Source organism: Rhinolophus sinicus, linkage group LG10 (genome assembly GCF_036562045.2).
Source record: "Rhinolophus sinicus isolate RSC01 linkage group LG10, ASM3656204v1, whole genome shotgun sequence".
Lineage (NCBI taxonomy): Eukaryota > Metazoa > Chordata > Mammalia > Chiroptera > Rhinolophidae > Rhinolophus > Rhinolophus sinicus.
This window is the reverse complement of record NC_133759.1, coordinates 18,034,939-18,049,818: the sequence shown is the minus strand read 5'-3', so window position 1 is coordinate 18,049,818 and position 14,880 is coordinate 18,034,939. Positions and strand designations below refer to the sequence as shown.

The window sequence follows — 14,880 nt, the reverse complement described above, 5'->3', positions numbered from 1 at the left end:
ACATTTCTCCAAGGAAGATACATGAATGGCCAATAAGCACATTAAAAAATGATCAATATCATTAGGGAAATGCAAATCAAAATCACAGTAAGAAACAATTTCATACCCACTTGGATGGCTATAATAAAAAAACAGACACTATCAAGTGTTGACAAAAATGTAGTGAAATTGGAGCCCTCACACATTGCCAATGGGAATATAAAATGGTGCAGCCACTATGGAAAACATTATGGCAGTTCCTCAAAAAGTTAAACATAGTTACATATGACCCAGACATGCCACTTTTAGGTATATACCCAAAAGAAATGAAAACATATATTCACACAGAAACTTGTATACAAATGTTCATAACAACACTATTCATAATAGCTAAAAAGTGCAGCAACCCAAATATCCATCAGCTGTTGAATAGAAAAAAGAAGTGTCCATACAATGGAATATTATTTAGGCATAAAAAAGAATGAAATATTGATTCATGCCACAACATCAAAGAAGCTTAAAAACATTATGTTAAGTGAAATAAGGCAGACACAAAAGGCCATATATTTAATGATTCCATTTACATTAAGTGTTCAGGATAGGCAAATCTGAGGAAACAGTGGTTTGTGGTTATCAGGGGCTGGGGAGACGGGGGTGGGTGGGTAATGAGTAATGACTTACTAACAGTCAAAGGGGGTTTCTTTTGGGGGTGATAAAATATTCTGGAATGAGATAGTGATGATGGTTGTACAACTTTATGAATATACTAAAAACACTGAATTGTATACTTTAAAAGGGTAAATTTTATGGTATGTGAATTATATCTCAAGTTTTTAAAAATAGATTGCAGCCACTTGCTAGCTATGAAATCCTGAGGAAGCATATTACTTAACCTCTCCGTGCCTCAGCACCCTCACCTATAAAATGCAGTAATAGTATACCTGCCTCATCGGGCTGTTCTGAGAAAAATGTAAGATAATCCAGAAAAAGTGCTTTTCTTAGTACCTGCCACACATACATAGCAATGTGTTGATAGATGCTGTTTATTATTTCCTTTTCCCCAAAATGTTTTCCTTTTGTCTGTTATTTTTTCTCTCTTAAAAAAAAAAAAAAGTGAAGACACATTTTGCTTGAAAGTTACTCTTGATTTTCAATTACAGGAAGCTAATAGCTCTCTCTATATAAATAGATTTCTCAAATACTTAATACAAAATGCAATCATATTTTAGGAACATAAAATATGATAACTTGGATATATTCTTAAGGAACCAAAGTCTAACACCACTACTAATAATACACTACTGTTACTAGTACCAATAATAGGGACGAGTAAGGAAGGGGAAAGGAGAGTTGACATTTATTGAGGCTTAAAATGCACTAAGTGGCTTATGTCCACCATCACTTGTCTTGACAGTGGCAGGTATGGAGGATGCAACTATGATTTCCCCACATCCCTGGGCGTTAAAGGCAAGAGTCAACCGTGAGGGATGACGCACGAGCCTACACATGCACACACCCAAGCAGCGCTGTAATACAGGTGAGCACTGATGTAAATGAGAACACAGAGGACAGAAGAGCCACTCTGCTCAGGCAGATCAGGAAGGCTTCACAGAAGTCTATGAGCCTTGAAAACCACACAGCCACTTGCCACATGAAGAACAGAGAGGGAAAGGCATTCCTAGCAGGAAGCATGAAAGTACACAGCGTGCCTGGGGAACTGCTTGTCTAGAACACTGGGTGGAGGTGGAGGGAAAGAAGCTGGACCTGAAATGATGGGCACCCAATGTCAGGGTAAAGTTTTGGATTTTGTCTCAGGAAGTGTGGTGCCATGAGAGGTTGTTGGAGCCAGGAAGTAGCACCATCAGCAACCGTGCCTTGCTCCTCTGCTCCTCACAAAAGCTCAAAGCAGATGTTTTCTTGACAAGCAGCGGCAGTGGGGTGAGCATGTAGCAGAATTGGACCACGAGGGAACACCAGCTCCTGCCTTCAGACAAGTAAGGTCATGGTCCCTGTTGCACAGACAAGGCAACTCGAGAAGTGTGAGTGATCAAGTTATTCAATCCCAAGGCCACAGAGCAGACCAGAAGTCCTGATAGGAAGGACGGAAGGGGAAGGACAGAGGGAGTGGGGGAGCACCATTCAATCTTTTCAGATTGAAAAAAAAAAAAAAACTGTCCATAGCTCAAGAGGAGATTAACCTAAAAGAGGAGGAAATTGGTAAATTCCTCCTTAATATCTGCAAAGTACTAACTGAAGCTTTATCAGCACTAACAGGACTTTCTGTGATGATGGAGAAATGTCCATTATCTGTGGTGTCCAACACCGCAGCCGTCAGCCAGATGTGGTACTAAGTGCCTGAAATGTGGCTACATGCGACTGAAAAATTGAATGTTTAATTTTGTTTCATTTCAGTTAATTAAATTTAAGTAGCCTCCTATGGCTAGAGGCTTCCATATGGGACCACACAGTGTTAGAACCTACCTGTTGTCCTATTCCTGATGTCTACTGTTTTAAGACAAGTGGAACAAAGCTTGGAAGCCCTCCCCGCTTTTAATCATTCTGTTACTTCTACTTCTTCCAAATAGTTCTGAGAGGTCTCAAATTTATTTAAACATAAAACAGAGGTTTTCAGTATCATTTGTCAGATTACCACCAAAATTCTTAGCGGTCAGTCAAGGAGTAACCAGTAGTCCGCTCTCAAGGTGAATAATACTGGGTATCGTTTTGAGGAGAATCAACCCTATTTGTTCATTATTAGCATAAATATTTTGGTACGCATTTTCATACCAATAGTGGGATGAGGTGAGGCCAGAACACTGAACTAGATGACCTCTTGTAAAGGAGGGGTTTAGATTCTACACAAATCCCTGGGTTAGTCTCAGCAAGCAGCTACTTCCTGTTATGATGCATCCTAACCAAGACATCAAAGCACCTCTCCAAAGCCTCTGGCTCATGGGTGGGGACCGGGGAACATTGCAGTCTTTCACCACCAGGAGATGGTGAAGATTGCTGGGAGAGACAATGAAAGAGTAGCTTCAAATCTCCTTGCTTGAAACTTGGCTACGGATTTAACATACAGTCAGAATTCCACACCCACACCTTCCCTTTCTCATTCTCCAGAAGTAGTTCACACATCCTCCACACCTTCCCCAAATAAAGTCTGGAATGTCCCCATACGGAGATGTCTGCACCTGGCAACCTGGCTACCAGGAGCGGGGGTCACCAGCTGCACCTCTCAACCCATTCGCTTCTGTGCACTCAACCAAGCACACAGCCCTCCGGAGAGATGACACCCACAGAGCACGCAATTCCGGGCGAGAGCGGACGCAAAGGCAGTTTGCCAGGCCCGCCCACCACTGTTCAGCCTCCTTTCTCACTGTCCAGTGCTCTGTCATGCCCTGCTTGAACCCCTACATTAGTAGGGGATACCAGATGTTGTGGCAAAAGCAGGGGATGTGAGTTAGGGACTACATACATCACAGGTGTCAGCTGTCACAAGGAGGTTGTATAACACGGGCAGGTCCTCATTGGGCTTTGGCTTCCCCAAGGCTACAAGGCGAGGCGGGAGCTGTCTGGCCTCCTCTTGGGGCTAGCCACACCCAGGCGCCACAGAGGAGACCGTGCTCTAATACCTCACATGAATTAGTGTGCCAACCATCATATCACTCAACTACCAGGGATTGGGGAGAAAACAAAGAAAAATACTAGTGATGTGGGCAGCTTCCAGCATGAATATGCATACATACACTCCCTGAAACTCAGCAGCTTTCACTGCTCATTCCAGACCTCCTAAGACTTATAATGAATTGAAAATCCTCTATTAGGCAATCATATTCTTCCTTGCCCAAATCTGCATAAGACTGTACTCTGAAATTTACATTTTAATTTGGAATTAGCTGACAAGGACCAGGAGCCCTGACCACACACCCTTGCGGTTTGCCACAGCATCTTCAAGCTCTTTACACAGACAAAGATTCCCTGGGACCTACTGCCCTCCTAATGGTGGTCATTGTTTGCTCTCAGAGAGCACACGTTCAAGTGCAGGACTCAGACAGGGAACAGGATCATTGGAGCTTGAAGTAGTAAATGCAAAGGATTTCAAGCACAATGAATATTATAAAAGCCCCAAATACCTACATTTCCATACTTAATTTCCCCACAGACGAAAAAAGCTACATTTTCCATTGTCAGACAGGTAAATCACCAGTAAAGACATCCCTTTATTTACTCAACTTCCCATCTGGATCTAAACAAGAGCAGGACACGGAATAAGGGATGAGAAAGGACTGAGAGGGAAGGGCGTGTAGCTGACTGGAAGATGAAACACAAAGGACACCCCAGAAATGTTCCAAGACACAGGCCACCAATCATACAATCACACAATCATTTTCAAGATAAAACCAGCCAAGCACAGAGAATGGGCTTGTGGCCCAAGTCTGGTCTTATAGTCCATCCTCATGGAGAGGTAAGCTGCTCATGAAAAGCAATCTGTGTGATTGCTGTGTATGTGCATGTACAGAAGAAAGACCGGAAGGATGGGCTCCAAAGGGAGTCATGTGATCTCTTTCTATTTCTCCACACAGCAAAGCATCTGGAAGCATGTACACTCAAATGGCATCATCAGAGATTAGATCCGGGGCTAGGTATGGGGGTGATTTTTTTCCTCTTCTTTAGACTTTCTTATCTTCTGGATGTTTTATATTGTGTGCAAGTAATAGTCACAATTTTTAAAAATAATGTTACTCCCATTACAGAAAAAATAAAAGCTTTCACAGCAATCACCAGTGAATTCATAATAAGAGTGTGTTTGTAGTGGGGGTGGGGGGGTGCCCGTCACAAAGAAGCCAGCTGAGCCAACAAAGGGAACTTCTGAGCTGCGTCAAGAGAGTGAACCACCACACCCCATCTCACTGTTGTTTAATGGTTGAAAATCTCTATTTTAGGAGGAAGTGACGATCATTACCACATGTCACACATTTATCCATCAGGCTGAAAGTCAGGGCAGAAGGTACTAATGCCCAGTTAGCATCAGAGCAGGCTCGTGAATTACCCACTTAGTATACAAGTCACCCACACAAGTGAATCCACCTTCCATGTGTCGGTGAGAAAAATCAGAGAAATATTGAAAATACAATAAGTTTCCATCAAGTGCAGTCTTTAAAAATTCTTTTAATTGGTCAGATGGAAGCCAATGAAACTAAAATCTTCAAAATTTCAATGTACTTTATGCTTTCTAATCATTGACCATTTTCCTCATTATCTCCCTTTTCCCACAGGTCAAAAGCAACTTGAAAACAGCATTATTCATATGTTTCTCTGACTCCCCAACCCGCCCCCCAAATATTGATTTCTGTTGATTTTGAATGACCCCGAGTTCTCTAATGTGGCCATGTGAATATAATGGAGCCCATCTGAAAACAAAAACATCACCACAAATGGGTTAAAAAGCACACTTGTTTTCCTTGAGGGTTTGTCAAAGCTCCAAAGGTAGCTGAGGTGCTGCACTTCCCAGCACCAGTCTCACTAAAAATGTGCCCCTAACTCCTCCGAGGGCGTCATGTCATCAACTGGCTTTTTCTTGCGAACAAGACACACGACAACTTTTAGGAGGTAGAGGTCACCATTTCCAAGATGAGGACAGAAAATCAGAAAGAATAAAGAGGAACTGAGCAGGTATGTTCAGCACGTAATTGGCAGGGTGGGGATTTAAACATAGGTCTTCTCACTCTGCACCCTATAGTATTTCTTCTAAACCAAAATGGGGTGAATTGAACCATGGACACACTCAATCAGAAGATGCTTTCAATTCAAAATTCATAGGTACCTGCCAAAAATGCTCATCTTGTGTAAGCTTACATCACACACATACACACACAAATTAGTGCAAAAGGCCAGGCCACTTTCAAGCAAATTCACTAAAGAAAATTTTGGAATCAGAATTTATTTAAAAGATTGGAGAAGGGTTCCTTCAATTACGTAGAAGTTACAGGTATCTTATTACAGAGCTGTCCCCTCCGTGTTATAAAACATGGAGTTCCTGGGGGTGGGGGTGGGGGTGGGGAACACTACCATCATGAACCTTCCAATCAGCTCCTGCCAAGAAACTAGGATGGGAGATGGGGGAGAGGCATGTTTAGCAACTTGAGCTCCTGTCTGAGTCCAGTAACATATTAGCTGTGTGACTTTGGCCCCGTCATGTAAGTTCAATTGGCCTCAGTTTTCTAATTTGTAAAAATGGAGCTAATACTACCTACCATGTTTCCCTGAAAACAAGACCGGGTCTTATATTAATTTTTTGCTCCAAAACACGCATTAGGGCTTATGTTCAGGGGATGTCATCCTGAAAAATCATGCTAGGGTTTATTTTCCAGTTAGGTCTTATTTTCAGGGAAACACAGTACCTTACAGGACCACTGTGAGGAAGAATGCAATCATGAGTGATGGTCACCCACACATAAGGTGTTAATTATCATTACTTCTGTCAACAGGCCACTTCCTTTTCCATCATCAGTGCTTAATGTGGTTCCCATAACACCACTTTTCTCTATTCTAGGAGTTTCCTAACACCACCTGCTTGATACAAACAAGACACCCACTCCTACATTTTTGATACTTTCAAATTCATACATGAGTAAATTCTCACGGGGACAGCTCTCTCAACGCTTTTCCAACTAATGCAGTGCTCTACACTGCTTCCATTTTTATTGCAGTATTAAAAAGAGGATGTTTTGTTTTGTAGTTGTTTCTGTTTTCAGAGAAAGTTGGTGTTCTACTCTTGCTAGCAGATGAGCCTCACACCCTCGTGACTATAACACTAGAAGCCACTGGATGAACCTATGTCCAAAAAGGTGGATTCTCTGTTGTTTGGCAGTTTCCGTCCATCTAGAAACAGATACTAGTCTAAAAAGGACTGACCTCCTCTCCCATGGAGGGAAGAACATAGCAGCACTGACTGACACCTATGAGGTAAGACCAAGAAACAAAGAGATCTGAGTTCAAGTGTTAGCTGCACAACCCTCCTTATTGAAGCTCCCTCGTGTGTAAACCAAAGGGAGCTGGACTAGACAGCAGACATTTTAGATTTCCAAGGCCAAGGACTTTTTAAATATGGGGATTAATTTAAGAATATTTTTAATCTGAGAATTAATTTGGAAATTAATTGGGAATCACTTTTGATTTTTGAAAGTAAAAACATGTATTAAGAACAAAAAGTACTAAACACTAAACTAGCTCAAATTCAAAAGGCAGAATGAGTTGTTGATACATATAGCCGCATGGATGAAATTCAGAAGCAGCATTATGCTAAGTGAAAGAAGTCTGATGTGAAAAGCTGTATAATTCCATTTATAGCACATTCTAGGAAAAGCAAAACTATAAACAGAAAATGGATCAGCAGTTACCAAGAGCTAGGGAAGAAAGAAGGGAACTGACCAAAACAGGGTATTGAGGGAACTTTGGGGGATGGTGGGCTTATGATTGTGGTGGTGATTACACAACTGTATACAGGTCAGAACTCAAACTTTACACTTAAAAGGGGTGAATGTTACACTTCAAAGGGGTGGATTTTACTTTATGTAAATTATACCTCAATAAACCTGAAGTTTTTAAAAAGGCAATCAATCAATCCTCTACCATCTTCTACAATAAAAAGAATATTTAAACCCTCCAAAAGCAAAGAAATATCATTTCTAAATAAAGAACAGTCCTTTATAGAGAATTAAAGGTGTCTTTGGGAATAATTCCCTCCTTGTTTTTCTCATTTCACTTTCTGGACTGGTGAAAACCTCAACCAGGAACTGACTGATTTCGGAATCACGGGACTGGTCATCTTTAAAGCCCTTTGCAGCTCAGGGTTCTATAAATCTGGTTATCTTGCAATTCTCACTAAAGTGAGTTTCAATGATGGCACCATTCCATCTACCTAATATTGGTTCCAGGAAACACTTGATTTTACATAAACAATTTTTAAAAGGTAAAAGTCCAAGCAGCTGTAGGGAGAATGTTCTCTATAATCTACTGGGGAGGAACGTGCCCTGCTGAGACAGAATGAGGAAGAACAAGTAAAGAGAAGGCTTAGCATAAATTCCTAAAAACCCTGATGCCAGGTAAGCAGCCACCCTACAGTGAACTGGAAGGAGATCAAGTTTATATTCCCTTTAAGCCTAACTCCATTTTCACTACTAACTTCTGCCCAAATAGCCCTGGACTTCCTAATGTTTCTGCTGAATAACAACGTCGGTTCACAATTTAAAAATTATTTCCCAGTTGATCATGATAGCTATGCAATAAATAGGTAGTGGTAGCAATCTCACCTCCAGTTCTCAAAGAAGGAATCCTCTAGACCCTAATAACTAAATTATTACTTATTTTGGTTCTAACATTAATAGGTTAACTGTATTCTTGAAACTACCCAGATAATAGGAAATCAAATGCTTCAGAGAATCTCCAAATCCTCTTCCTGTTTCTTTAAATTCTCCTATTTCTTACTACCATTAGGATGGATATCTTTATCTTTCCTTGTCTCCAGTAATTCATCAAAACATCAATGTGCTTAAAGTTGGTTGCCCCCTACCTGAATTCTTACACCCAAAAGAAACTCCAGATGAATAAATGACCTAAACATGATAATTAAACTATAAATTAACTGGAAGAAGGTTTTCATTATTTTGAGCAGAGAAGCCCCTTTCTATACATGATGCAAAACCAAAAGCCAAACATGAAAATAAATTTGACCACAAACAATTAAATATTCTGCATAGTAAAAACACATATTCAAAGTCAAAATACAAATTACCAACAAGGATAAAATATATACAGTACAAATGACAGGCAAAGGACAAGTATACTTAATACACATACAGCTACTGCAAAGAAAAAGATGAACTCAATAGAAAAAGGGTGAATACAAATTGGCAATTGACACAAAATATAAGTGGCGAATAAACATTTGAAAATATACTCAGCCCCAGTCATGATTTTAGAAGTGAACATGAAAATAATGGGGGATCCATTTTTCATCTGTGAAGACTGTCAAAAATTGAACGTTAGTCAAGAGCTACAGTGAGTGAGGGGGAAAAACACCCTTACACACAAAATTGATGGGAATGCAATTTAGGGCAACATTTTTAGAAGACAATTTAGCAATGTCTATGAAAATTTAGAAGACACATACTTTATGACCCAACAATTCCACTGGTATAAATTCACACACACACACACACACACACTACAGATACAAAAAGATGTACAAAGATTTTTTTATAGCATATGAATAACAACAACAAAAACCTGCATGTCTATCAGTTAGTACTTAAATAAAGCACTGACATCCATTCCTTAGAACACCATCTAGCCATCCTAAAATGAGAACAGTAGATCCAATATGTCTAATAGGGAAAGATCTCCAAACTGTATTAATAACTGGGGAGGGGAGAGGAAAAACAGTATACATAATATAATCCCACTTGTGTGAAAAAATAGATGTAGATATAGATATAGACATAGACACATACAAACTAGCACATGCTGACGTTTGTTAGAACGACATACAAAGTCAGTTAAGAGGAACCATATCTAATGATCCTACATGGCGATAGTGGAGATATGTTCTTTTTATGTTATCCCCTTCTGTTCTGTTTTATTCTGTTTTATAAAAAGTAAAAAGATACATATAAAAAATTTTAACTGTACTGCCTACATGTTTATAAAATAGTAATGAAATGTTCAGAACGCCTATTATATATAATTCCTAGAAAATAAAAGAGGCCAGAGGGAAAAAAGCTTTAGAAGTAGGGCTCTACCTACAATTACCCAGATTCTACCTGGGGCAAGTCAAGACGGGTGTGAGACTGAGTCCAATTGTAGTAAGCAAGTGTCAAGGAAGAGAAGATGTCTCTAGGAAGGGAAAAAAACAAACAAAAAAAATGAACAAAATCCTTGAGAAGAAATCATTTCAGATTGTATTTGGAGGCCAAACAGGGAGGTCTAACTAAGCAAGACATTTCCCAGGGCCCTGAGCAAGATGGCAGTAGGTTATAATAAACCGGATCATCAGAAGTTTCAAGTGTGGGTCTTTCTAGCTGACGCATGGAACATGGAAAAAGACTGCAACTAGAGATAGTAACTAAATTTGAACTAATGATGTAAAAGGGATAGGCTTTTGGACATTAAAATGAATATTTATTGCCCTGAAAAAAATCATTTTGCAATTATTTCCTGTATTTTAATGATTGGAAATCCTCTGGATAATCCATGAAAATGCTGACTTCCTATCTCCCGCACATCAAATCCAAGGTCTCATACTGAATCCTGAGGAGAAAATAATTCATACCTGGATGCCAAATTACCCAAGAGCGATTTTACGCACTTAGAATGCAGAAGCTCCTGGCAGAGTACTTCATCAATTTGGGGTCTAGGTTTTATTTAAGGATCAGTGACAACGAGTCTTCATGAACAGTAAATCTGACTGCTCTGCCTCCAAATGAAATCATCCACACAAGCATCTCAACAGACCAGTTAACAGCTGCCTAAATTGACAACACGGAAAGCAATGGAAAGTGTCTTTCCAGAATCAGTTCCAATAAAATGCCTGCATGCTGCTTCATGCTACCCACAATCAAATCCTACCACCTTTATCTTGGCTTTAAATGTAAATGGAACAGGACAAGTCTGAATTCCATTACAGTGGGTAACTTTAAAAAATAATACACATACACATGAAAAACAGCTTTCCCCAAAGAAACAGATAACTGGGCTGAAGGGTAGCCGTCCAAGTTATTGGAATGCCTGCTTGCTTTCCCCATGGTTACCTACCTTAGAATTCGTTTCCATGTGGTATTTGGCACAAGCGCGAAGCTGAGTCACCCAAAACTGTTTCTCTTTCGCATCAGCAGCTAAAATAGAGAAAGAAATGCTTACTGAGATTGTTCCAAAACACATCCAACCTATTTCTACACCCACCTAAGAGAGTGGAGGGCCGGGGGAGTGAGGCGCAGAGGGAGAAGAGAAAGCAGATGCAGAGCTCCAGATTCTCAAGCAGCCTGTACTTACGCCAAAAACACACAAATTACACTAAATCTCAAAAGAAAATTCCCTCTTAATGCCACATTAAAAATGTATTCTGAAATGTCTGTTATAAGAACAATCTTGCCATTTTTTTTAAACTCCCCTGAAAAAGTCATTTCTACTTCTTTAAAAAAGCAGCGAGGAAGGGAAAACACGATTATTTTTAAATGCCTCTACCACATGTGGCTAATATGAGGATCAAAGTATAGCTTTTCAGGGCCTTTTGTTATCCACCAGGCTTGTACTGTGGAGTTCTCAGCACTTACAAAATAAATGTTCAATTGAATTACCATTTTAATATGTATTCTCAAGGATTCATATTAAGATTGGACTGAACAAGATACCAAATGCTGCCTTAGGGATCTTCCAATTCTCCCCAAAGAGACATTAAAGTATAACTCAACTGCATAGTCTACACCCCCATCTCTCAAATACATGAAATTATTTCCTTAAAATATTACAGATCCAGAACAGATTCTAATAAAATTGAAATCTTTGATTTAAGTGCACAATTAAGTACATACACATTTTAATATTAGTTGCACAAATGTTGACTCTGCAGAAAACAGAACATTCACCTAGAAATTATAATTGTGTACAAAAATGGGCCTCCGTGTCATTGGTCAATAAAACGCCACTTCAGCCGAACTTTTCAGTTGTAGGACTGTCCAGAGTATAGGGCAGTGTGAGATCAGGTGAACTGACTTCCAAAGAAAGGATTTTTGCAACAACTACGGCCTTTGTTCTTAGGAAACATGAAGAATTGTCAGTTTGCGACAGTGCTGTCCAAAGGCTCAGCACCAAAAACATTCCCCAAAGCTGTGCATCTGATGACATCAAGATTCAACTCTGTGCACAGGTGAGATGTGACATGAGAAAAACAGACACCCAGATCCTCGTGAGATGGGCCAAGAACCAGCCCTAAATAGGCAGAAATGTATCCTGCCTTTTCTATAGTTGCCAAGTTTCAGTTAACTTAGCCCTCGTGATAATTTCATGCAGATACAAAAACTTTAATATTTGCTATTAAAACTACCCTAAAAAAACAAAAAACAAACAAAAAAAAGCACCTTAGGGTTTAATAATGCAGAGAATAACAACTCAAAGTCAAACTGAGATGGCTCAATTGTCACATTTGTTGGATTTTTCTCTTTTGTATGGGTTTGCGTCATTTTATAAACCACAGGCGGGGGTGGGGGAGTGCCATTAAATCTTTCACCTACTATTGTTTCTGCTCTAGCAATTTATTAAGCAATAAACAGCAAAACAAAACCAAGGACCATATAAATTTAGCCAGCTGGAACACGCACTGCATGAATCTCAAAAAAGAGCATGAATCTTAGCGCATTTCCCAAAAACTGAAAAACTTTCTTCAACTATAGACATTTTTATTTCATAGGCTTTTGGATTGTTTTATAGATTCTGAAATATGATTTGTATATAAATAATAAAGAAACATTAGCTTATTCCATCTCTTGGTAGCTTGGAGGTGGAACAGTGCGATAATTAGACTGAGAAGTGAGGAATCTCGGCCCTTCAGTCTGGCTTTACAGAGGTGACCTACCCTGGTCAGTCCCCTGGGGTCATGGAGAAATAATAAGGGGCCTTTTCTTTGTACTTAGTCTTTACTTGGGCAAAGGAAAATGTCATAAGAATGCAGAATTATCAACCACCTCCTAACACTTAATACATACTACCTTTCCTTAGACTTTAATAAATAACATTGTGTGTGTGTGTGTGTGTGTGCGTGCACGTGTGTATGTACACATGTGGGTTTTAGTTTTTGTTTTGTTATTTCATGAGAAGAAAACTGACTTTTTTTTTTTTTTTTTTTTTTTTTGGCAATGCAACTGTAATAGAATACTGGAAGAATGGTCTAGCAATCGAATTATACTGCTACAGTCAAATCTGGCTTTTCTGAACACTTGTGCATGTATGTGCCCTGGGGGTGGCAGGACCTTCAGTTATGGCCAAATGCTGGAGTCTCTGGAGAGCCGTGCTCACAGATCGGGATGCGGAGCCGACATGAGATTTCAAGAAGCAAAGAGAAGGGGAGAAAGCAGACAAGAGGAAATTAACTCAACACCAGTTGGCATCTCACCAGGCTCACTGCAATAGATTAAATAAAATATAAATGAAGGGGTCATTTACTAAAAGATATGGGGCAGGCATGATGACCCTTTAAAGGTTGTTTGGTCCTTATAGCAAAAAGTGCCCACAGGGCATTATAGTGGAGACTTATACTACGAGGTCAAAGAAACTATATACTGAGCTAATATGAAAAATATGCCTAAGCCCTAGGGCTCAACTGGCTTTGCCATCACTCACCTTTCCTCTGTCATTATAGATCCTCAGTTAATTCAGACAAGCAGTTTCTAACATCAGGCCATCTCCCCAACCCAGGGGCAAGAGTGGGGGAGTCTGTCTGTCACTACACCATCCTCACACACAGCCAAGTGTTAAAGGTAAGTTTAAAATGTCAAAAAACAAGAGAACCATCACCGTGGTAACCATGAACGTAGCCCACAAGGCCTGTCTGAAAAGTTACAAGAGAAGAATGTACCTCTCAGTTTGTACATCTCTCCGTTAGCAGAGTACACGACCAGCATGTGGGGAGCTTCGTCACTCAGGGACACTATGGCTCCAGACAGAGACAGGGCTCCTCGAGGCTTCTGGTGCTTGCTTTGCTCATTCACAAAATACTGCAGGACGCCAGCCTCAAAATCCAGCACAAAGTACCTGTGCAGAGAAACCACAGCGCATCACTTTTCTCCCCCAGCCCATTCCTCACAGCAAAGGAAGAAAGGAATACTTCAGTTGACATCAAGGCTCCAAATCCAGGAGCTGGAAACCAAATGTCTCCCCCAGGCACCCTCAGAAGTCAGCCCCTGAGTTGGGAGAGAACACTGGATTCCTAAGTCAGAAGGGAGCTTGTAACGGGCCCTGCAGACAAGGGCCAGGTTCATTCAGGATTTGGTGCAACGCCCACCGTTTTGCCTGGTGCCCATGAATACCACAGTAAAGCTCGGAATGGCCAAAGAACAGCAGATGCATTGGGAAAGAGACGGTTAACATGCTCCAGATGACTTCACCGGAACAGCAGGAATTCACAAAGCCACGCAGAGAGGCAGTTTTACATGCAACTAGCAGCAAGTTGGGGCTTGAGCTTCCATCAGCAGTGTGGGTACAGTGAAAAGCCTGAGCTCCTAGGGTCACCTGTCAGGGAACTGGAGGTGGTTGTGTAAGCACCTGGGCACACTCCAGTGGGTCCTTCTAGGTGTCACTGTTTTATACAGAGACAAGAATCCCCTCCACTCTGGGAGGCTGCAATGCCACTGGACTCTACATCCAAGATAAAAGAAGAACTGCAAGTTGCCTAAAATGCTCAAACAAATCTCTGTAGCCAAATATCTGGCCTGTTTATATTCTCAGTCTATCACCTAGGAAATAGTTAAGACAACTCCCCTTCTCCACAAGGACAGAAATGTCTTCTTCCTGAGACTCAAATTTTTCCTGTGGCCTGGAGGCCCAGCACAGCCCCTGCTGACTTCTCCAGCTTGTCACTTTCTGCTCCTCCCACAGTGGCATTTTCTCTCCTCCCTTCTCGTCACCTTTGCTCATGCTGTGCCCCCTGGAGCAGTTACTCAAAGTGTGGTCCGCACATGATGGTTCCCAAATTGTTACCAGTCTGCAACTTTTTGAACCTTGTCCTGCAACTTGGCTTTGCTTCAAGATCCAACTGCATGATCAGTGGATTAGTCTTAAACAGTTCAAATGTTATCCAACACACGTGGCATACACAAGCTAGACTGGTCACGAGGCGACCTTCAGTGCAAC

The 14,880-nt window shown here is 40.7% G+C and overlaps 1 protein-coding gene across 3 annotated transcripts in view; it reads right to left on the bottom strand.

Annotated features, from left to right (window-relative positions):
- OSBPL10 (oxysterol binding protein like 10) overlaps positions 1-14,880 on the bottom strand; it is a 261,251-nt gene that overhangs the window by 151,355 nt on the left and 95,016 nt on the right. For all 3 annotated transcript variants that reach the window (XM_074312716.1, XM_019727744.2, XM_019727745.2), the window contains exons 2-3: positions 13,607-13,782; positions 10,792-10,871 (exon numbers count right to left, since the gene is read on the bottom strand). In XM_074312716.1, the coding sequence (XP_074168817.1) occupies positions 10,792-10,871; positions 13,607-13,782 (256 nt within the window). The remainder of the gene's footprint in view (positions 1-10,791; positions 10,872-13,606; positions 13,783-14,880) is intronic.